The 18,733-nt window shown below is 44.4% G+C and overlaps 1 protein-coding gene across 2 annotated transcripts in view; it reads left to right on the plus strand.

The window, feature by feature from the left end:
- The first annotated feature begins 659 nt into the window (after positions 1–659).
- Positions 660–18,733, plus strand: part of ARHGEF11 (Rho guanine nucleotide exchange factor 11) — an 84,240-nt gene continuing 66,166 nt past the window's right edge. For both annotated transcript variants that reach the window (XM_075283199.1, XM_075283200.1), the window contains exon 1: positions 660–1,752. In XM_075283199.1, the coding sequence (XP_075139300.1) occupies positions 1,718–1,752 (35 nt within the window). In that variant the 5' untranslated portion in view covers positions 660–1,717. The remainder of the gene's footprint in view (positions 1,753–18,733) is intronic.

The raw sequence follows: 18,733 nt of genomic DNA on the forward strand, positions 1-18,733 counted from the left end.
ATAACAGGATTTCCCAGAACTGTCAGGACTGGAGCGAGTTTGTATATAAAACGCGCCATTGCGATCTGGCGACCAAAGTCTCTGTGTCACCCTACAAATTTTATGAGGTTTTTTTTTTTGTTTGCAAATTTTTGGATTTTTTTAAATTAAATATACCCTAAATTGCGACAAATTTATTTATCACGATAACAGGATTTCCCGGAACCGTCACGACCGGAGGTTATCCGAGACCGCACAGATCTCCGTTCTGATATTTTGGATATTAGTCGGGGTCACAGCCCCCCCGACAAAGGCAAATTGAATATTTTGTGACCATAGGCATCCGAAGATCTAACATATCACTCGGTATCTGCGGGAAATCAATGCGTCCGTGCCCACCTTGGCAGCTTGCGGACCCCCAATGCCTAGGTGTACGGGATCCGTGGAGTTGTAGGAGGATGTTTTTGATCCCAGGATTCCATGCTAGATCCATCTGTGTGATACATTGTATACAGTGTGTTCCCAGATCCCAGTCACTGAGAGGAGCATGGGGAGGAAGGGAGCAAGAGAGGGGAGGGAAAGAGCCATTGCCCAGCCCAGCTTATAGCAGTCAGGGGGGGAGGGGAGCCGCACAGCCCAGTCTGTGTTTATTGCAGCTCTTGCCTGTATTTATGCAGAAGGGGGGAGGGCAAAGAAAGAAAGAAAAAAAAAAAAAAGGGGAAAGAAAGGAAGGAGGGAGGGGATAGAGAAGCAGAAAATAACTGATTTTCTTCTATCTATCTCAGGCACCTACACCCTGCACTCAGCTGGTAAATCTGGGCCTTGCAATTTTTTTGCAAATTTTTTTTTTGTGTGTGTGTGTGTGTCTACTTGTATTGCTGCCCCTTCCTGCTGGATGTGGACAGGGGAAGAGGAGTGCACAGACTATGGGAAGGATGGTGCATGCTGGGCAGGGTCTCCTGGAAAGCCTGAGGATCTAACAGGCCTCTTGGATTTACCAAAACTGGATCCGCTCTAAGAAAGAAGAAGATAATTATTTTCTTATAAGGAGGCGGAAGGATCCTTCCTTGAAAATTCCGGCTGCGAGGAGTCTTCATTATCCACCGGCCAAATTGGTGCATTGCAAAACACCGCTGTGGTTGTCTATAGGAATTGTGCAGATGCCTTAGCAAATTTTTTTGGAATTTTTTTTTATTTTTGCAATATTTTTTTTTAAGTAGTAGTTTTTTTTTTTTTAAATTTATTTATTTCGTACATCGGACGATCCATGCCGGGAGGATTTATAATATTTAATTGATGCAGAGGATGAAAACCACTGCAACATGTCATCCTGAACACCGGGGGTTAAAAGTTTGCCTTGTCATCGGAACAACAGCTGTTAAAACAAAATTGGATTTTATTTTATTTGTGGTTTCATCTTGTCGTTTGCAACCAGGCACGATGTTGAGGCAGGGATATAAGAGGCAGTGATCAAAAAAAAAATTTTTTATTTATTTTTTTTAATTTTTTTTTTTTTTTGGGGGGGGGGCAACCACCTGAAACCGAAAGAGCCGGCGTTCCTTTGGCTTGGAACAGGAAGGAGGTGAAGGCACAAGATGGGTTGGTTCGTCCCTTTAACAATTCATTGTATGCAGTAAAATTGCCAAAATATAGCCTGTAGTTTGCAAATTTTTTTTTTTTCAACATCTTATTCCGATCTGGGGACAAGGCACTGGATTTTGGGATATCCGTAGCAAAAATGAGCATCAGTTCACCTCCGACGTCAATTGACAGGTAACAAAAAATTTTAACATTTTTTTTTTTCAAAAAATTGTCTTCCTAGATTATTATGGAATTTTGTTAAAAAAATGGAGTGTGCAATGTTTTATATAAAAATGGATTGAAATTTTCACCTCTAGGGAAATCTATAAAAAAAAAATTGAATGTCAATTAAAAATCTATAAATTTGACATCATGTGACCGCGCCATTGAGCATTTTGACGTTCCACCTTATTATATGTGACAGGTTAATCCCTCCCCAATCCTCCCTCTTCCTAGTGATACAACAATACTGCCCCGGTTATCTATGAAGGGTTCAATCAAGTGGAAAATTTATTTATTTATGTGAATTTTTTTATTTTATTTTTTTTTGGTAAATTCTCACCTTGAAATAAATCCTAGTGGATTCGTCTTCCAATATCAACATTATATGGGAATATAAAAAATTTGAATACAAAAAAAATATGAAAATTTTAAATTCTAAATCATTGTATGAATTTTTTTTTTGTATTTTTTTTTTAACAAATTTTTGTTTTTGTCATGACAGGTTAGTCAATTTTTGCCCTGCCTAGCTTACCTTGCAATTTTGGAAATCCATTTCCTTAGGCGTTCGATTATGCAAGCAAAGTTTACTTAGATACAGGGCCGGGTGAAAGGAATTGTTTTATGAATGAATGAGTTTTTCTGTTTTTGCGTTTTTATTTGACGGACTCGCCATTGCCAAGTTGCCAAAAATATTCACGCCGCTGGGATCTTCACCTTTCCTTAGAGGGTCTGAAGCCGTAGAGTAGTAATTGTATTTTTTTAATTAGTTCTAAAAAAAAAAAAAAAATTTCCAAAAATTTTCTACCCATTTGGTGAAATTTCTTTGGCTGAACGTCCACAGTGTCGCCATTGTTGCCGTGACTTTCAGACTTATCTTCGTGTCTGTGGCCGCCTTAAGAGATCTCTAGATAAGATCTTTCGCATTCCTCGTAGGCATAGGATGTAAAAATTTCAGAATTTGATATTTCGGTGCCGTGCAAAGCTTGTGTTATGCGGGTGGGTAATGAGTTTAGAGGGTGATCTGTTACTAGACCGCCGCTAGCTTAATCTTGTTTGCGAGGTCTGTATGTATAGATTTACCTTGTTGCTTTTGAATGATCGGGCCCTGGTTCACTTAAACTGAGATTGACCTCCATATCAGTTGGCGGTGGGAGGGAGGGTTGTGTAGATGAATTTGTTAGGTGACCAGCTTGACAGGTAAGGCCTGTTTGGACATGTCCACCTGCTCAAAAAGACCACCTACCCACTATAGTAGTAATGTGCTGGAGGCCAGACCTACTTAGCACAGTGGCGGCCTTGCCTTCACCTCCCTGAGGGAGTCAGGGCTTTGTGTTTGCTTTGCTCAGCTGTTTTTGGAGATGTCATATGGCCTCTACCTTGGGAGTTGTTGTAACGTTTGGTCTAACCTTGAGTCTTGGATATTTTTTGTATATCTTGCTGTCAACCTATCAAAACCAGGCTTTCCGAAGGCCAAAATTCTACTTTAAAAGGAACCTTCCCATTTGTGTTCCTCCATCCACCTTGGTCTCCCTGGGTGAAGTGGAAGCCACCAAAGGCTGGAGCCACACACGGAGTGTGCCGAATTTCCATCTGGGTATGTTCAACAACGTGTTACATCTGTAGGCCTTCGTGGCAAAACCCCCCGGCCTCCTCATGGGGCCACCGTCCTGTACTAAAAATGTTATTTCAGTACGTTTTCAGGAGACGTAGGGACTTCTAGTATCATAGATGACCACCATGCTTGGAGTCCTGGTCTTGGCTCAGTGTTTGGTCTGGGAAATAAAGTCCATATTTCATGGACCGACTCACCTGTGTCAACCTAAAGCTTAGGGAATAATAGATTTTCCATAAAAATTGACCAAATGACCATTCCATCTAGTCCTCCTCAGATCAGAGGCCTCCTGCCGTGTTCCTAAAGGACTGGACAAATTGCTTGTGTTTTAGATGGCCACCAACGTTGAGGATAGGGTGGACTCATCCAAATATCATAAGACCTTCTTGGCCACCATGTCCACCTTACTTTTCTTTTGTAGATTCTTACTGCTGGGCTTTCCCTGTTGGCCGGTGTCCGGACTCAAAGTCATGATGAATGGACTATCTTGGTTTCCTTATTTGAGCATGGTTTTGTACTTTGCACTTGACTTAAGATAATCCTTCTCTGTTTGTCTTATAGTAACTATTACAATTCCTTGGCCAGGGTCAGAATTGATTTGGGGGGGGGGGGGGTTCTGCTTATTTTTGGCCCCAACATGGCACCACTGTTGTTTATGGGCGTTGTCTAGTATTGTCACTTGTCAACATTTGGGCCCACCATTGATTGATGGCTGGATCATCTGCATTCTCGAATTTGGTGCCCGAATTTAAGGATTGGGGTTCCCCAGGCATAACTATTGAGTAGCATTATATGTGCACTTCAGAGTAAATTCTGCGTAATTTTTTTTGTTCCATGGGTGAAAGAAATCGAGGGTGGCCATACCCATTAGATGAATGTTGACCAAATCTGTTAACTATTGGGTGTCCAACTCTTCCCTGATGGAGAAGAACTGGGCATGTTAAATTTTAACATGTCTGATCTTTTTGATCTGGCCGTACAGATTTTTTCCTCTGTCCCTACTGAGGGCACATGCACTCTTTGCCAAGCAATACATGCATCTCTATGAGGATTCATAGGGAATAGCTGCTGGTTTAAAGCGGTCTACGATATATGACCCATTCTTCTTCCAACGCCTACCATCGGAGAATAGTCAGGAGGCCTCCATACACTTCTATTGACTGTCTCTTCCACCCGTACTTGAGGCATGGGCCTAGTTTCGAAGGAGAATAGGTAGAGGAACCTAATAGCCCCCTAGTTAGGGCAGGGCAAACTGCATTTTTGGCAACCGGTTCCGTTTGTCTGCAAACAGGTAGAAAGTACAATGTCTGGCCCTGGCACTGGTGTAGTACGCTAACACAGAAGGCGGAGGATATTAATATTTGATATCCTTTCTCCTCTCATCTCTTGTATTGTGGAGTTGCTGACAATTGAAGTCTTTGTTCTGCTTTGTAAAGCAGATTGCATCGCTGGCCGTTACCGTTGCAGAAGCACCTAGGAGTGGGCAGCGGGTTACCCCAAACAATAACATTGTATTTGGAAAGTGGATCATGGGAGCTGGTGCCAATGCCAAGATGAGTGGCCCCGGGCCAGTGTGTGTTGTCAACATGGTGTAGTTCTCTGGCATCGCGCAGGCTGCCACCCACCTGCATTGTCATGTTATATAGGGCTATGAATATTTTATGGAGACAGATAATAGGAGGTTATGTAGCAGGTTTGGCCCCGGGGTGGTAAGTGATGACATGGGGTTACTGGTGGTCATCTCCACCATATTCTTAAGTCCCAGTTTTCTACCTGACCTTATATCCGTCCCCTCTGTTGCATTAATGTATGTAAAACATTCAGGATATTTTTGGATCCATCTGAGATAACCCTATGGGTGTTCCAGTCCAGTAATGATGACTTTTTGGTTCCATTTGTATTCGGGACATATTTGAGATCTAGAGCTATAGTCATTTCAAAGGACATTGGTGGTTCTCCAAAAAGTTACACTTGAGGGACGGTTATGGACAATGTACCTCCAAAAAGCACTAACAGAAGCCCAACTTGGACCATATATAGTGAAAAAACAACACTTCCATGAGTTGTCCATTCCTTGGCCCAGGGTTGGCCATATTTTTCCACATCAATATGACAGTAGGTTCCGATCCAACCTGAACAATAGGAGTATTTCGCGCAAATTTGACACAGTCTTCCAAAAATAACACCACACCTGTATCTCAACTCTGTTGCAGACTTCCGCGCCACGTACAAATCATGGGTACCGTTCTATAAGATGTTGGTCTTCAAATGGGACAGATATTATGGACTGGCTACCAAAAAAAGCGCCCCCTACCCGTCTATACTCCCACAAGTTGACAAGACTGTGGGGAATTTGGAAGATGTCATACATTAGCCCTCAGTATTTACTGTATAAACAGAGGAACTATTTTATGGGCGACCACAATGTTCCTAACTGTACATCCTATAATTTTACTAAGATGACATCACCATCTGTAGACCTACAAGAACAGAAGACTTCTCTCAGGACTTGGCTCGGGCCTACAATCTAACTCCTGAAGTAGTCACGGACAGTTGTGTTGTATTGAATATGTGTAGGTTTCCACAGCATGATGCGTCGAGGCTTGGTGGGATGTATGATGAAGATTGTCAATGTCTTCACTCCTACCAACTTTTTGGATTGTCTTCTACTGGTCTCTCGTAAGACTGGCTTACTAAGTGAGTCTGTTAGGCTATCAGACTCCTTAAAGGTGACCATACATCTTTGATAGCTGGGCCGAGGATATATGTACACTCAGTTGGAAGAAGAGGAGTAAGACCCTACCAGATACTTGGTATCTCCTCATGTTGATCATTTTTCTCTCCAAGATCTGCTGAACGAACATCAGCTAAAGACCAAGTCGTACATGGTCAAAAATTGGCAGGCCTACCCAATGTCGGCCTAACGTGTATGGACAACCTTCTTCTTTTTTTGTCCAGGTGGCCATGTTGACCATTCAGTATTTTTATACTTCAGGTTCTACCACCATAGCCTTCATCTGATATGGTCACCTCTGGGCTCCTTGGCCAAGGGCATCAGGTACTGAGTACAACCTTTGCCACCCTAAAGCTGATTATAGCACGAAGGCTACCCGCACACTTTTAACCATTATTACTGATGTTTTTGAAAAATTTTTTTAGTCCAATTTCGATACTTTGTATTATTTTAGCCGTTCATTCAGTTTGGGGTATGACGTTCAACCTCGGAGTTAGAAAAAACATGACTTTCTTCGAGAAATAGTGCCACCCCTGTTCACAGGTTGTATGTGGTAGTGCAAAACCAGGCACACCCCATGACAGCCATTTTTTTTTTCTAATCCCTCAAATTCTTCGAATGCTAAAAAATTGTTGCACTTATGTCCTGATAACAGGAAGCCACTCCTTAACCGTGGCAGGAAGCGGTCGTCGGCCATTTTAACATTCCAGAATGCACTGTGTTAAGAAAATTCGGAAACTCCGGCAGGAAGATGATGTTGAGGGGGGCGGTAATGAAGAAGCCGGGTGATTGTTGCCCGGCCGTGTGACACGGTCTATGTGGTGGGCTTGGAGGCCGCCAGTGACTTTTCCACAGGTCCCATTAAAGACGTTTCCATTTTGAGCCTTCTCTTTCCTGTTTATTTCGGAGCTTCCCGAGAAGGAGATAGAACTGGATTTCAAAGAAAACAGAAGGGTCGTCTTAAAAATAACTCTCAGTGGGTAAACCCCAGCACAATGAGCCTCGCTTCCTGCCGCGCTCTGATCGATTCTCCACATATCCTCATGTACTCGCAGAGAATTCTTGGATGGATCTTGTGGTTAAAGACACAAAAATGTCTTACGTTTAGAGTAGCCTAGTCCTGCTCACACAGCTGCACCAATGATAGTAGGCCAAGATGAGATTTATTGTGGCAGAAAGTAAGAGATGACTTAAAGTTGGGTGGGTGGAGGGTTCCCTTATGGCCACCAGTAGAGTGTAAGGTTGAAGCGTAACTGGAACTGGGCCCCTAGCTGCCGAGGGCCTCTTAGAATACCGGTATATTTATGTAGCAGGGGGACCTCTGGGACTCCTTTAGGGTCCAGGGCCTTATAGGAATTGCTACCGCGGCGCCCCCTATAAATACGCCTGTAATGTCAGGCCATATTCACACAACCATGCCGTGATAAACGGACAAATTGGTTCATTGTTAACAGCCTCTTCTTTTCGATTTTGGACTAGTTTATGTATGTCAATATTTGATGGCGGAGTGTCGCCTATTTTTCATCTTAATTTTTTATTTTTTTTCAACTTTTTTTTTTTTTTTTTGTCCATCCAAAAAATGGACACATTCACTCTTTGTTTTAAAACAGTTGTGTGAATAAATCTCCTATGTTGTTATAGACACTGATCTTTCCGTCATCTCTCTGTAGGTACCTGCATAGGGCTACAATGGGGGTCTTGTAATGCCACTCTAGTCTTGTGCAGGTAAATCGGTGGTGGTGTTCTGTTTATCTACTTGGTGGTGTAGTAGTGCTGCGTCGGTGCAGTGCAGGTATCTGCGTAGTAATAGATTGGTGGTGTCGTAGTGCTAGGAAGGTACTTCTATAGGGATAAATAAGTGATGCTGTAGCGCTTCATTAGTGCTGTGGGGTTAGCACCATAGGGATAAGTTAGTGATGCAGTACTGCGGCTCTAGTCTTGTGCAGGTACCTGAATAGGGATAATTTAGTGATGTAGTAGTGCCGCTCTAGTCCTGTGCAGGTACCTCCATAGGGATAATTTAGTGATGTAGTAGTGCTGCTCTAGTCCTGTACAGGTACCTTCATAAGGATAAGTTAGTGAGGCAGTACTGCTGCTCTAGTCCTGTGCAGGTACCTTCATAAGGATAATTTAGTGATGTAGTAGTGCTGATCTAGTTCTGTGAATATACCTCTATAGGGATATTATAGTGACGTAATAGTGCAGGTACTTCAGTAGGAATAATTTAGTGATTTCATAGTGCTGCTCTAATTATGTGAAGGTACCTCAATAGGGATAATTTAGAGAGATCGTAGTGCTGCTCAAGTTCTCTGCAGGTACCTAAAGATAATTTAGTGATGTAGTAGTGCATGTGCCTGGCTAGGGATCATTTAGTGATCTGCTCTAGTCCTCTGCAGACACCAGAATAGGGATAATTTAGTGATGCAGTATTAGTAGTGACGTAGTAGTGCCACTCTAGTCCTGTGCAGGTACCTCCATAGGGATAATTTAGTGATGTAGTCTTTCTGTTCTAGTCCTGTGCAGGTACCTCCATAGGGATAATTTAGTGATGTAGTAGTTCCGTTCTAGTCCTGTGCAGGTACCTCCATAGGGATAATTTAGTGATGTAGTAGTTCCGTTCTAGTCCTGTGCAGGTACCTCCATAGGGATAATTTAGTGATGTAGTAGTGCCACTCTACTCCTGTGCAGTACCTCCATAGGGATAATTTAGTGATGTAGTAGTTCCGATCTAGTCCTGTGCAGGTACCTCCATAGGGATAATTTAGTGATGTAGTAGTTCTGATCTAGTCCTGTGCAGGTACCTCCATAGGGATAATTTAGTGATGTAGTAGTTCCGATCTAGTCCTGTGCAGGTACCTCCATAGGGATAATTTAGTGATGTAGTAGTGCCACTCTAGTCCTGTGCAGGTACCTCCATAGGGATAATTTAGTGATGTAGTAGTTCCGTTCTAGTCCTGTGCAGATACCTCCATAGGGATAATTTAGTGATGTAGTAGTGCCACTCTAGTCCTGTGCAGATACCTCCATAGGGATAATTTAGTGATGTAGTAGTGCCCCTCTAGTCCTGTGCAGGTACCTCCATAGGGATAATTTAGTGATGTAGTAGTGCCACCCTACTCCTGTGCAGGTACCTCTATAGGGATAATTTAGTGATGTAGTAGTTCCGTTCTAGTCCTGTGCAGGTACCTCCATAGGGATAATTTAGTGATGTAGTAGTGCCACTCTACTCCTGTGCAGGTACCTCCATAGGGATAATTTAGTGATGTAGTAGTGCCCCTCTAGTCCTGTGCAGGTACCTCCATAGGGATAATTTACTGTAGTATTTCCGTTCTAGTGATGTAGTAGTGGTGCTTTAGTCCTTTGCAGGTACTTGAATACGGATAATAGTAGTGATGCAATAGTGCTGCCGGTACCTGCGTACAACCTAACCACAGGGATCGGATGAATTACTTCTTGAGGTTGGAAGCTTGGTGGTTAAAGTACTTCTCTATATTTTCTCCGGAGTCCGCCCCTTGTCTACTACCATAAACACAGTATAGGCCAGTTATGCAGAAATATTATTTCTACCATGAAATTCCCTCCACAGATGAATGGAGATCTGAAACGAGTGCGGCTATGCTGGTGTACGTCACGTGACCCGACACTGGCGTATTATAATAATATAACGCAGCGCCTCGCCTTCCGTTCATCTGACTCATCTTTTTCCCTTTCTTCTGGTCGAGGCTCTGTCCATTTTTCATATAACTTAATTTTGGTGCCAGACACCCCTGGGATGACGGCTGTCGGCCGGGCCTGGTCATTTTTCTGCTCGGTCGGGCGTGCGTTTCTCGGTATCTGACAGAGGGTATAATTGTTTTCTGAAATTGTCAGGTTGGAGACGGATTGCCTGCTGGAGCCTGGCCGCGTTCATTGACTGTTCTGCCTGTATATAGTTCTTTAGGGGCATTGAGATTCCGGTTCTCCACCATGCCATGCACTGTGATAGTCCGCTATCTCATAGGCGCCAATTATGTTGTTCATCCTGACCTTCCTGTTTTATGAATATAATGTCAGACAGACAGTAAACACTGACACGGTTATAAATGCAGAGCAGCAGGGAGCAGTGGAGTAGGGGTGTATATATGTATAGCATTATATACCACCTGCACAGTGATGTATACCTCCTCTAGCAGGTATTATGTGCAGTGCATTGTTATATGTACGCCCTGAGGGCAGGTTTCTTGGCACGGAGCTTGCACTCTATTTAGGTAGAGGATGAGTCACGACCTAGTGAAGAATGACGGACCCTCCGGATGGAAGCTGTGCGCTACTGGAAAGTCCCTGGATAAATGGGGGAAAGGTCTGTGTACTGGGGTGTAGTGAACTGTCTGGGAACGCTCTGTCTGGGATGTCTCTTTCTTCGTAACAATCTCCTCTGTCGCTTCCTGTCGGCGTTCCCTGATTTCTGTCCTCGCCGCCCCACGCAAGATCAGTTTCCGACTTCCAGTGGTTTCTAGGAAAGCTGGGTGACCAACCCAGTATGACCACGATTACAATACGCACCATGGTTGTCATTTAGCTTTCCTGGACTCCTGAAAGGCGGTATGTCAATTTCGCTTAAACTAGTCTGTTGATCTGAACTCCATTCAGGATCCTGGTAAAGCTGGGTGATAATCCTTACAGCACTCGGTTAGTCTGCTTTCAGTGGTTTAGGGCACTGTGTAAATGGCGGGACTCTCAGCCATAGGGTGTCGTTGCCTGCTGGGAGTTGTAGTACCATCTCCACTGGAACCCACTGCTATAGAGAAATTGAATGAATTGCTTAAAGGGTTTGCACACGCATAAGAAAAAACATACAAACAGCGCCCCACATGTCCTAAGGTTGTGTCTGGTATTGCAGCTTACATTCGGTTCACTCTATTGTCTCCTCTCTGTTCAGCTCTGTCGGGCGACCCAAACAATGAATGTGAGCCTGACGGACCCCATTGACTATAATGCGGTCCGTTGTATTTCCTCCGCCAATTTTTAGAGTTTCCAACAGCGATTTCGGTGCAGATGTGTACATGGCCTTAGCGTCATTCACTTCAGTAAACCTGAGCTGCAATACCAGACACAGCCTATGGACAGGTGGGGTGCTATTTCAATGAGAAAAAAAATGGAAGGACGTCCATTTAGGTGCAATTTCCCAAAAAAGGTTGTGTGAATGCGATATTCAGAGCGTCTCCTAGCAGCTGTCCGTGAATAACGGATGGCGCTGTCTGTGATTCTCATGAACCCATTGAGGCCTGTTTATAATGACTATACGCCACTTTTATGGTGGTAAAAATAAATAAATAATAAAAGTCGAAAATTGATGGTTTACGACTTTTCTAAACGCCACTTGTGATGGTAAGTGTAGGGTCAGATTTCTAAAACCAGTCTAAGGTCAGAAATGCCGCGTTTTACAGTACTTGCAAAGTGGATTGTTTTCATGCGAATCATGTTTTAATTAATTTGCCCCAATTATCGTTGACGTCAGGAAACCGGTGTCCATGATGCCTGATCTCCGCACTTGTGAGGGGTTGGCGTAATGTCAGGCCCCGCTGGATAACTCATCCCGTGCGTCGTCCTAAATCAGGCGCATCCTCCGCCAGCGTGGAAACCTCCAGTCTCGAAAAATCTCCCTCATTGACCTGAATGTGTGGTGGACGTTTACAGGGGCGACTATAGTCAGACTACGGATTCTTGGCCTACGTCCTTCGGCCTAAAGACAGGCTTTGTTGCCCATAGAAGTCCTTTCTTAGGCTCTATTCAGATCGCGTCGTCTTTTACATCCGTTTAACCGACGCAAAAATCGGATCCGTTCTGTCGGCCTTATTCGGATAGACACAAAAGTACGGTAAAAATGGACAGAAACGGATCTATTTTCTTTAACATTGACATCTATGGAAACGGATGACCATCGGTTGTTTGCGTCCATTTATGAATTTACTAAACGGACCCGTCAATGGAAAAATTAAAGCTGCGCTCTTATTGGTTGCTATGGGATAAATAAGGCCCTTTCGTCTTTATTTGGGCTCTTGAAAGGTTTTCGAAATTTTTCAGCGTGAAAGATCTGAAAGCCGGGAGCCCCTTAGGTCGCCCCCACTTCAGATTTTGTTTCATCTCCTATCTCTTCCTACATCCGCAGCGAGGGCCGAGCCGTATCCCCTCGCTCCCAGATCCCAATGTCATCGCCCCTTCCCCCGGTAGCGACTTGTCCCATACAATGCCCCCTATTCTAGTGCTGGAGAGACTCCGGGGCAGTGCATTAAGTCAGTGCACTGGGAACCTCAATGGCTCACTTGTATGTAATGGGAACATCGGCCGTCTGATTCTCCCCGCAGGGGATTATGGGAAACGTTTGGGTGGCGATAGCGAATTCAAAGCACATTCTCTTATGGGATCCTCGCTTTTGAACTTTTTTTTTCAATCCCGCCTAAGGGATTTAGGAAAGTGTTGTCCCCCTTGTAAATCTCCGAATGGAGGGGGTAGAATTTTTTTACTTGAAAATATTTGCAAAGTTTTAAAAAAAATTGTTCATGAAAAATGTTTTCTATAGGGCTGCCATAACCGTGAGGTGGTTACCCAGTTTTTCCGGACTCCTGACTAGCTAACCAATATGGCCTCTGTTAGGCTAGGGCTTCACGGCCTGTCGGGTGACCCAAGATCTCCAGGCCACTTTGCGTTGTCACCACCTGACCCCAGGGTGCCGCGAGCGTAACATCAAGTTTAATATTGTTGTTCGAGTTTTTGCGACCAGATCGTGGCTCCCTCAGGGTTGCGATGCAACGCCATTTACTAACAGAAGTAAACAAGTTGCAAGGTGACCTGCAATTCTATGGTTGTGGACAAAATCGCTGTGTAGCCGTAACCTTATAGTTTTAGGCCATGCTTTCCTACACTGGGGCCAGTGATCGCAGCCGGTTAGTTGCCGTGAAATCACCAAAGGCTACTCTGCAGCGATGTGGATGAGCTATAAAGTGGTTAACCAGCTATCCATAGGACAGAATGTCAATTTTAGAAGGGGGTGGTCCTACTGCCAGGACCCCACGGATCAGCCGTTTCCAGTGCTCACTTGTTGCCCCTTACGAGTGCTCCAACTTGTTCCGTAGACTTGAACATACTTGCCAGAATTGTAGAAGTGGTGTCCAGAAGAAGAGCATGTACAGTAGGCCGCGGCATATCCCGGCTAGGCCGACTCCCCCTCTGGACATCACTGTACCCCTTTCTTGTAAAACGTGTACGAAATGTGATGACCACGGCCTTTCTTCAGACATAACCATCAAATGACAAGGCCGGACGATTTCCCTGCTCTTCCAGGAGTCCGAGAGGTCAACCCCTTTCTCATGAAAGTTAAAGAGGATGTCCAAGAATTTCAGGAAGGTGAAAAATAAAATATCTACTCCCTGGTGTCTCTGGCCGCTGTCCAGTCCAGCTTCTGCCGCAACAATCCCTGGGGAGAAGTGCTCACTGCTCGCAACCACTGAGGCCAAGCAGCACCCTAAGGAAACGGGACCTCTTAGGTGATGTATAGAGTGACGACTTTGTTCCTTTCCTTTGGCTGTTGATTGGCCCCAGTGATCACATATGGCGATATGAGATGGCAGAGACAGGTGAATACACAAACCTGAAATTTCTGGACAACCCCTTTAAGTACAGACTTGAATGGGACAACCGCTGCAGTACTCGCGAAACTGGATAACTCCTTTAGGCTAAGGCCTGGTTCACATCTGTGTTCAGTAATCCGTTCGGGGAGTCCGCATGGGGACCCCCTGAACCGAACACATTGGCAAGCAGTTAGCTTATGAAAGCACACGGACCCCATAGACGATAATGGGGTCCCATGTACTTTCGGCGCGGAACATGCAGACAGCAAACATGACAGCATCATGATCTACTTTTCTGTCTGCATGACTCGTGCGGACACTGCGCAGAAAGCACACGGACCCCATTATAGTCTATGTGATCCGTGTGCTTTCACTGCTCACCACTTGTCAATGCATTTGGTACTCCATTCTGGAGGGGGGAGGGAGGGGCCCCATGCGGACTCCCCAAATGGATTACCGAACGCAGATGCGAACCGGGCCTGAGTCCCCACGAGACGTCCCATAGCAATAAAGCTCCGCCGGAAAAACTGCAGGTGCAACGCATCGCGGTACTTCCCACAGCGCTTTAAACATAAAGTTCGCAGAGTTTTCCTCCACGATATCTACGGAGAAACGGCTGGCATTTCCGTAGATATAATTGACATTCTGCGATTTCCAAAACCGTCTGGTTTTGGAAATCGCAGTGTGTCCGCACAGTGGTTTTTACTGCAAAGTGGGCATGGGATTTGTTAGGATCCCATCCACTTTGCCTGTACTGTAAAACGCTGTCGCGTTTCCAGCCTGTCGGGCCCCGGCTGTAGGCTGAAGTTGCGGCTACTTTTTTTTTTGGTTGCAGATTTTGATGTGTTTTTTTGAGCCAAAGCCAAGAAGTGCTACAAAAAGAATAGGAAATATATGCTCTGCGGGTTTTGCTGCGGGTCTCGCCTGCAACTTTTTGCTCTTTTTGACCGGATTTTGGTTGCGCCTTGTTACTGCGGCAGGTTGCAAAGGAAGAGGACACAATTTTTTTGCAGGGTATTGCGCAGCATGTTCGCCATGCGGCCCTGGCCTTAGGGTTTAGTTATGACTTGCCTTTCAGGGCTCTGGAAAAGCTGCAGACGACTCTTGCGAGTGCCGTAATGGCGGTCACCCCAGCAACTGAGCTGCAGCGGATGGTCGGCAGGATTACAGCTGTGAAATAACGGCATGTCTCATTGATCCTGAGATCCGCAGATTATTAGTGCTGTGGTCATTAGGGCTTCCTGTGCGGCCTCCATATAATCTGGTTACTGCCGGTTATTTCCAGAGCCAGGTAGACATTTAATTTCATATTCTGGGGGGTGGAGAATTGGTCTCCGTCAAGTCTGTGGCCGCTGGGCGACCTTGTTTTTTTTCGCTTCTGTGGTAGCTTGGATTCATCTTAAAGGCATTGCATGAGGTTACAAGAAAGGGGCTGCAGAAATGGCGCCACTATTATCTATAGGCTGTGTCTGGTACTGCAGCTGAGCCCTAGTGAAACCCTGCGTAACTAAGCCAAGTTTTTTGCTTGCTGTCAGTGAATGGAAACCTTTACTGCCAGGGGCTGGAAATCTGTCTTGATGTAGCGTGCCTATATGTAGAACAGGTACTAGGCCCATGGAGGTCAGGACTTATGGCCTGGTGCACTGGATCCCCAGATGAGTCCCAATTTCAGCTGCATCCACGTCCTCTAAACATGGATACAGTCGAAAGCAATGGTATAGCAGGGAGCTGTAGACTATCTGCTCTACCATTCTCTAGGCTGGATCACATGCAGGACTTTACTGTCCAACCATACATGGTGCAATGGCATCATCATACTGCACCGTCTGCTATTGAGTTAGACATGTTACTGTGCGTCGTAGACATGTTTATGGGGACTGAAAGAGATGGTGGTTGGATGGGTGAGCATCTGACGTGTATGGCCACCTTGAACAGATTCTTTAAGTAGCAAAAAACGTCTGCCATCTTCCAGAAATCTATGGCCAGTGTCTTATATTGTGACTCCATTTACAATTTGAAAAGGATACAGATGCAATACCAGACACCACCTATATACAAGAGTGGCGCTGTTTCCGGTATATAGCATCATGTTCTTTAATCTCATAAACCACATCAAGGCATGATGACCAAGGCGTAGGATGTCTTCTTCCTGAAGAACACGGATCCATCGTTCGCTACGACCGGTTACTGTAGGAGTTAAGTAGCGTATCTCAGCCTGAAAGCCTGTGTAAATTTGACATCTCTGATTTCAGACAAATGCGATAATTAAGAGGAATTTCATCTTCAGTGTCCGAGACTATAATGAAATCTGAAAACCGCAGACAACACAAACAGGAAAAAAAAAAACTCTCCAGTGACGGAGGAACAGAGCTTCTCCTTTGTTCTGCGGAATGTCTGGCCACAATTGCTGGAACTTCAAGAAGACTGACAGGTGAACGGGCTGAAAAATTCCTTTATCCTAAGTCAACCTCAAGTTAATATTTTACATAACTTTTTTTTCTTGTGTTCATCTAACGTAAGAATGACTCTGTTTGGGTGAAGCCTGTCTCTGGCCAAAAAGGAATTAACTGTGCTCCAAGAATCCCGGTGTGTAGTCTTCCTCTTCTAAACTCATCTGGCTCCACTCCAGACCTAACATTAGATGATGGCGACCATTGTCAACCATGTTTCATGTCAACATCTAATTTTGTCATCTGGTCACCAAAAAGGTCCGTAGAGCCATGGCCTTCCTCTCGTACTTGTGTAGTAAATGCACATGGACACGTTACGTTTGGTGGAAAACCCTATGACGTACCTTGGAAAATCTGAAGAACATTACCTTTATTGAAGAGGTTTTGGCTGATGGATCTCCACCAACAACCTCTTCTAAGATTTTTTTGAAGACACGTTAGAAGACTTTAACAACTTTTTTAGTTTGACAATCATTAAAGTGCATGTATACAGAAGAACAAAGCATCTAATCCTACCTAGTTCAACATGCCTGATTCTTTTGTTTAGGAACTGCAGTGACCTACTTTCCTCTTCTTGATCAAGACACATATTGACCGAGCCTCACAAGCTATTAAAGGTGTGTGGTCACCTATAACACCGAACACAGAGTCCACAATGGAATAATACACTTGTCCTGGTGATCTAGTTCCTGACCCCAATGTTATTTTTCCCATGTTCCTCACGGTTCCTTCATGGGTCCGAGGATAAAAATAAGGAGGTGGCATGCCATTGACCGCATTCCAACAATTTTTAGAATACGCTGGACGGGAACAACATGTTCACTCTAGCGGGTGATCACTGCCAATGGACCCATCCCTCAAAAACGTAATAGCAATCTTGGTTCACAAGTTGATGGAGCTTCCAGTGTTGAACTTGCCTACCAGAGTACCAGAGGATCTTCTGGAGGCCTAGGCTGTAACACAATAATGGTACAGTAGAAGACTTGGTCTTGATGATGTTGGAGAGTAGATCCCAGAATCCTTTTATCTGGTGGGCCCAAGGAACTTCATCTGGCACTGAGTTTTCAATCTATTGCAACCCTTAGAAATCTTGTGGTGCTATCTAGAATTCATCTCAAAGGTTTTGTGGTTCCACCTTCTGTAGACACTTGGGTGTTACAGAATTGGTTGAAGCTTTTTCACGGATCAGTGAGTTAGATAATGACCTGATCAAAATTTTCACTTTTGTCCTAAAACTTTGCGGTGACCAATTTCTCCTTCGCTCCCTGACCTAAATGTATCCATCTGTATTAATGGCCGCAGGTTAGTATGGCTCCTGGAAAACTTGCATGCCAAAAAAAGTGCAGATGGTCATGAATACTATTGTATCCAACATGGCAGTGGGGGGTATATGCAAAATCTCCGAGGCCAAGGTCAGTAAAGTCAAGAGGCCTCCCTACCACCAGTAACTCGTCAACCATCTCCAGAGGAAATGCAGTTCTAATGGACAATGACGTCTTACACAGGTCCAACCCTATAGTGAAGGGTATGAAACCAACTAGAGCTGGACGGACTGAACCTGCAAGGATTGGACCACATGTTCTAAAGGTCTCATAGATGCCACATGGTCTACCAATGCCATAGTCCAGGAATTTGAGTCCATGGTCAGAAGTTGTCTCATCAAGAGTAGACCAGTTGGACATCTTGCCATGTATTGTGTGTCTACGTTCTTCCTCTTGCAACATCACTACTTCTAAATCTTGGCCGTACCTTACGTGCATCAGTTTTTGTTTCCCGTAGACCGGTCCGAGCTCAGGCGTCCTACTCTAAAAGTAGGAATCTAAACTGGTCCCAAGTGTCTTAATAAAAATACTCACTTTCACTTTTTACTTTATGTACCATTTTGCTCTAGACTGTCTATAAATCTACAGCAAATGTCTCTTCAGAAGCCCTGAGGGGTGTGACATGGCAGCTTCCAAAATATATCATCTACACCTTGCAGAGCCTTCAGCTTCCAGCTGTATGTGGGATCTTCACCTGCTGCCGGGAGGCCCAGGCCTGTCTATTCAAGTCACCTGAGCGGGCCGGCCTCGTGTGCAGGAGTCCAAGGCTACTTTGGAGGTTGGTAGCATGGTATGATCCAAAATACTGAATAACCTGATGTCCGTCAAGTTATGTTCATACTGGATTGAAAAATGGTCTAATTGGTTTCTAGATCACTTCCACTTTTTGTCTTGTCGAATTAAGGCGTTCACGTTTTTTTTTTTTTTTTTTCAAGAGGATTCCTCAAAAATAAGCAGATCACAAGATATCTTAAAGATCGGATTACGACAGTCCGTTATATGCCTAGACTGCATGCAGGAAGTAGTTAGTTCACCTGCAGTGCCTCGAGAGGTGAAATGAAGTATTACAAGATGTCCATGAAATTCAGTAATCTGGCCCTATAATGAAGAGACATCCCAAATCTTTCAGAGAAGATACATTGTAATCTCTCGTCATTGTTTAACGATGGAGATACTGAATGAGACCCCCCATTTAAAGGGGCAATATTTATGCCCCTTTAATATGA

The sequence above is a fragment of the Leptodactylus fuscus genome, chromosome 7, assembly GCF_031893055.1.
Source record: "Leptodactylus fuscus isolate aLepFus1 chromosome 7, aLepFus1.hap2, whole genome shotgun sequence".
Lineage (NCBI taxonomy): Eukaryota > Metazoa > Chordata > Amphibia > Anura > Leptodactylidae > Leptodactylus > Leptodactylus fuscus.